Source organism: Sprattus sprattus, assembly GCF_963457725.1.
Source record: "Sprattus sprattus genome assembly, chromosome: 4".
Classification (NCBI taxonomy): domain Eukaryota; kingdom Metazoa; phylum Chordata; class Actinopteri; order Clupeiformes; family Clupeidae; genus Sprattus; species Sprattus sprattus.
In genome coordinates, this window is record NC_137923.1 from 31,988,054 (window position 1) to 31,994,053 (window position 6,000).

General features: G+C 41.0%; 1 protein-coding gene across 1 annotated transcript; it reads left to right on the forward strand.

Moving 5' to 3' along the window:
• The first annotated feature begins 1,410 nt into the window (after positions 1 to 1,410).
• rps3a (ribosomal protein S3A) lies at positions 1,411 to 5,430 on the forward strand. The gene is made up of 6 exons (XM_080836402.1): positions 1,411 to 1,496; positions 2,225 to 2,328; positions 2,616 to 2,803; positions 3,044 to 3,252; positions 3,752 to 3,861; positions 5,263 to 5,430. The coding sequence occupies exons 1-6, from the start codon at positions 1,435 to 1,437 to the stop codon at positions 5,394 to 5,396; spliced, it is 807 nt and encodes a 268-aa protein (XP_080692528.1). The 5' UTR covers positions 1,411 to 1,434; the 3' UTR covers positions 5,397 to 5,430.
• The last annotated feature ends 570 nt before the right edge of the window (positions 5,431 to 6,000 follow it).

Below are 6,000 nucleotides of genomic sequence, written 5' to 3' on the forward strand. Positions count from 1 at the left end.
CCCGCAACAGCCCGTCTCCGCCATGACAGTGTTCTCTGCCGATCGAGCTGAGCATGCGCAGTGGGTGGCAAAATGTTGAAGTATAGTGGCTCAGGTGTGTCCCAGGTAGGAGTCGCTGGTTAGTTATTCAGGGACAAAATGACATCGAAACAGTGAAACGAGGACAAATCTTCATTTACATCATTATCTGTATACGAATACAGCTGGGGAAGAGGACAGAAATGAGGAACTCAAGACTTAATCTTTGATACTATTGTTATACTGCCCAAAAAGCTTGTCTATTCTAGATGTGTTGGCTAGCTGAAAGATATTTTGAAACTGTGAAGGAAAAAAATTATAATTTCCATTATGTAGAGCTGATTTTCTCCCCCAATTCATCAAGATAAAGGCCAAACCAAATTGAGGACTCTGAAGGCTTTGCATTGCAGTGAATGAATGCAATGCAACATTGGCAGATGCAAGTGACCCGAGTTCAGGCCTGGATGGAGGAAAAGCCATACAAAATGCTCTGCCAGGCCCTTTAAGTCAATAACCCATTTGACAACAGTTACACTATCACTACCATAAACACAGAATTATTCGTTTAAAAAAATATATTTTTGCACTCTATTAGACCTATTAGTCCTATTAGATTTAGAAAATTATACACAACTGGTTTCCAACTGAGTGACCTGAAATGAAACACTCCCATGCTCTACAGAGCGCATTCAGAAGATATAGGCTTTGATATGACCAGGTCATTGTTTCTGCTTCACTAGCCACTCTAAACTACTCATGGTAGTTGAGCAAGGTCACATTTCACCACTGTTTTACAACTGGATTAAAATGCACACCCATCACATTTTATATCACATAAAGATGTATAGAGTCATATATTAATATAATACATAAATAATGAAAAGAAAATACAGGACATAGTTAAAATATAAGTAATATAATTGAATTAAGAGTAATGTGCAAAATAGAGTGTACATTTTGGAGCTCCATTTAGGCACATGAAAAGAGAAATGTTTTTAATCTGGATATCAGGATTTCAAAAGGGCACATTTAAGATTTCCCCGCCAGTTTGTTGCTACTTCACCATGTTTGGTTTGGGCTCTGAACCCTAATAGCTGAACTCTTTGGAAATATCTTAACATACCAACACAGGGATGAGAGTTTGCCCTTATTCTGCAGAATGCATTGCTGGCAAAGCTGGGGTGTTGCTATAGGCTAGGTATAGCTTTAGCTGGCAGCATTTTTTTGCCAAGTTTTACTCTAGTTTTAACTGAATTCTGTGGCACAATGTGAAATGTGTTATAGTACCTACCACGCGATGGTAGTAGAGTGCAAAGCCCTAGCTGTTTTTACATCGCGATAATTCCCAAATCTCAGGCGCCGTTTAAGTCTCGCGTTATTTCTTCACTTCCTCCTCTTTCACTCCCTGGATAGAACATGGCGGTCGGTAAAAACAAGAGGCTGACCAAAGGTGGCAAAAAAGGTGCCAAAAAGAAGATGTAAGTTATCTAATATACCTCCCAAATGTAGGAATACACTCTTCTAAGACTGTGTGTGGAAAATGTGTTTTGAAAATACGACGGATGAAGTCGATATTGAGAGGATGGTTTTGGCTTACGTGCCCAGCTAGTCCAGTGCTGGGTTGCGTAAAGGCTTCCGAGCAAGGTTTCGTTGTTCCTCTGGAATAATGGTAATATAGTAAACAACTGTTTAATGTTGTTAAGTGGCTCAATTTACAGCAGCCTCGCATTTTGTCTAAAATTGTTATAGTTAAGCAGGACCTTTAGACGTGTGTCAATACCCAGCCATTTCAACTTAAGCATGTTGCTACCCACAACTTGGATGGCTAATTCGCCGGCGTTCCTCTTGTAAATTGGGTAGGGGAATAGTATTGCTCTTTAAATTGGCTGCATCACATAAACCTGTGCACGTATAACCGTGTAAGAACGGGTTGTCTTCATGTAATTTAGGTTTGATCTTGGTTCCAGTGAAGACCTCGGGTTATCATTAGCTAAATGCTACCTAGTTAGCTTAGCGCTTCTGGTCAGAATCGTGTTTCTTTGCCAAGTAAGTTTACACATACAAGGAATTTGACTCCAGGTTTAGTGGTTCTCAATGTACTTTAACAGAAATATAGTCAGAGGTGATGTTAACATGGTTACAATTGCAAATCGAGATAACATATCAGGACATTAATTCACCTAACAATCCTATGGATGTTTTGCAGTGTCGACCCTTTTTCCAAGAAGGATTGGTATGATGTCAAAGCACCAGCCATGTTCAACATCCGTAACCTGGGCAAGACCTTGGTCACCAGGACTCAGGGAACCAGTAAGTACTTGTTTAATATATATATAGAAATATATATATACACACACACACCGCTTGTGTGTGGCTCACATGCTCTCATGTTCCCATGTTCTCTTGTGTTTGACATGGGAGTCATGGAAAGAATTCAGGGGTCTGGGTTATTTGTCGTCTTCGGGAAGAAGTGACTGCAGTTTTGGTCCCAAATGAATGTCATTGATTACTATTCAGTGAGATCACCTGATGTTCCCCCCTCCATGTGTTGGAGTGGCCACGTTGAGTCAATATTTTCTTATCACTTTATAAAACAGGAATCGCCTCTGATGGGCTGAAGGGTCGTGTGTTCGAGGTGAGCCTCGCTGACCTGCAGAACGATGAGGTCGCTTTCCGCAAATTCAAGTTGATAACTGAGGATGTGCAGGGCAAGAACTGCCTGACCAACTTCCATGGCATGGACCTGACCCGCGACAAGATGTGCTCTATGGTCAAGAAGTGGCAGGTAAAGCATCCTTGTATTCATAATGGGTATTCTTGGTAGTCAGCCAGACTGAAGATCCAGTCTTGGTGGTTTTGTTGTCTTTGAACTGCAGTTAGGCGTTATTGATCTGAAGATAATATATGTATGCCCCTGTTGTGGTATTCATCTTGCATTACCATGGTAACTAGCCTCGATGTGCTGTATTAATATGTAAGGCTGCTCTACATCAGTAAATGTATTCTATACTGTATATTCTGACAGACCATGATCGAGGCCCACGTGGATGTGAAGACCACAGATGGTTACCTGCTGCGCCTGTTCTGTGTAGGCTTCACCAAGAAGCGCACCAACCAGATCAGGAAGACCTCGTATGCCCAGCACCAGCAGGTTCGCCAGATCCGTAAAAAGATGATGGAGATTATGACCCGCGAGGTGCAGACCAATGACCTGAAGGAGGTGGTCAACAAGTTGTAAGTTATAAACAGGGGCTTATGCCAAATTGTACTTAAGTCCATTGTTATAACTGTGTATTCCAGGCATGTGTTAGTCATTTTATGGTTTTTGAGGCCATCAGGCTGTATGTAGCTAAGTTTAGGCATATCTGCTGGGTTGTGGCTTACTGAACCCTTAGGGGACACAGGCCTGATGGACTTTTTTAGGTAGTCTGACATGCCTAGATGTTTTTGTGTATTTCCTATAACAAAAATTGCACAAGTGGCATATATGTAAACGTTTAGAGGCTTCTGGGGATGTTCTTTTATGATTCTAGCTTTTAAAGGCGTATTAACAAGAACAAAAAAATATTTCCCCACCGATGGAACGTTTTGGCTGCAGATCTTGATGAAATTGATATGGCATGAGTCTGATTTTCCGGTTAAATTTGTGTACACTGAGGGCTAGTCATGTCATTTGGCTCTGAATGAAGGTGCTTGATCAAGTCACAGGTTAATGGTGGATATTTGTTCTCAGGATCCCCGACAGTGTTGGCAAGGACATCGAGAAGGCATGTCAATCCATCTACCCCCTCCATGATGTGTTCGTCAGGAAGGTCAAGATGCTGAAGAAGCCTAAATTTGAACGTGAGTGACATCAATGCTTTCACAGTTGATCATGTTCACTATATAGTACTGTCCCAATATGGTGCTCTGTCTTGGGCCTGAGAATGTCCAGAGGCAATAACAGGTGCTGTGACTATTTAGGCCATAATTCAATATTGCTATTCTTTACATTTTACAATACAGTAAGTATTGTATCTTTTGTAATGTTTTGGGATTCATTTCTTCTGTGCACTTCAGAAGCAATGATATCAGAGTAGACATGTACCAAATAAAATCATAATAATTAAAGTATTATTATTATTATATTGGTGCTGTATTGACCTCATGCTAAAAAGATTGCAATACTGCTTTTCCTTCCCCACTCCCACCTATACTGTAGTACAATTTGCCCTGTACAGCTCATTTTGAGCCTCATTTTACCCCTAGGTGTCCAGTTACACCTTAACAAACACTACCCTTTCCTGTTCTCAGTCCTGACCCTTTCTTTAAACAGTAGTCATTTTGCCCCTGTTTCTCCAATCCATCTGTAGTGTCATTCTATACCCAGGGTCTCGTTCAGAAGTAATGGCTTCAAAAAAAGTCAAATCAGATTAGACAATGTAATCCAGTCTTGGTTTTGATCTGGATCAAACTTTCAGTATGTGTTGAATCCAAAACAATTCTGAACTATCCCAGTAGAAGGGTAAATTTAAATTAACATTGTGAACTACCTACATAATTTGTCAAGTAGCATAAACATTTATATTAAGTAAATGAAGTAGGCATTGGGGCTTCGTAAGCCTTTCAGTACAGCTAAGCAAAAAGATTTAAAATGATTACCCAAACAGCTTTCAATATCTGGCTTCAACATTCTCAGGTGCGTCATGAATGTAATCCGAGGGGCAGTTCAGATTTGGGAATCTTGAAAAGTTTGTATCTGGATCAGTGTGATGTTTCAAAAAACGTAAAGCACTTGATCCTGAATAGCAAAATGTATCGTACCGTATCATTGATTGAATATGATTTATCATTTAATTAATAAATCAATTAACAAATCGAACCATATAATTCTGCTCTAGAGTCCATTTTAACAACTGGGCTATGGGTAATGGTTATTGGAAAACTTTGTCTGGTCCAAGTCAGGTCTGATGTAGTAATGTGGCCTGGACCTCCGTCAGGTCTGATGTAGTAATGTGGCCTGGACCTCCGTCAGGTCTGATGTAGTAATGTGGCCTGGACCTCCGTCAGGTCTGATGTAGTAATGTGGCCTGGACCTCCGTCAGGTCTGATGTAGTAATGTGGCCTGGACCTCCGTCAGGTCTGATGTAGTAATGTGGCCTGGACCTCCATCAGGGCTGATGTAGTGATGTGGCCTGGACCTCTGGTGGTTGCGATGGAGAGGCTCTGAGTTGACTCCTGTTGTCATGTGACTTGTGTTTCTAGTGGGCAAGTTGATGGAGCTCCACGGAGAAGGGGGTTCCAGCAGTGCAACAGCCAAGCCCGCTGGCGAGGGAGACACTGGTGCCAAGGTGGAGCGTGCCGACGGCTACGAACCCCCAGTCCAGGAGTCTGTCTGAGTTCAGAGAATTTGAATAAAACATGTAAATTTAAGCTGTCCATGTTTCTTTTTTGGAGAATTCAAGTTGTCTAAGTAAGCTGCTCCCAGTGGTTAGGACTGATACTCAGCCAGCTGGTTTCTAAAGAAATTGACTTTTACTTACTAAAATCGGTAGAGAGATGTGAGTAATTGTTGTGCTTAGAAGTCTCATCAACGAGACCTTGCTCACAGGCAAGGTTTGCGAGTACACATACCACTTAAGGCCTTCACCTGATGGTTCTATTCGGTTTAGTGTAGTTATGGTGTTTCTAACTTGTGCTGTTTTGCTAGTCTGTACAATAATCAGTATTGTGAATTCAGTTCTGAATTTTTCTGGAATCAATCGGATAATTTTTTTTTTTTTAGAGTCTATCTTTATAAATCCGATAAGGCAGGGGTCTTCAACAGGGGGTCCGTGGAGGTACTGCAGGGGGGTTGCAAAATCTTTGGTTGATAAGACAATTTTTTTTTCCCCCAAATTTAAATGTCTTCCGAATCAGAATTGTATTTATTCCCTTTAAATTTACATTAACATAAATCCAACATATTGTAGCGAAAGTATAAATTGATCCAGAAGACGTTAT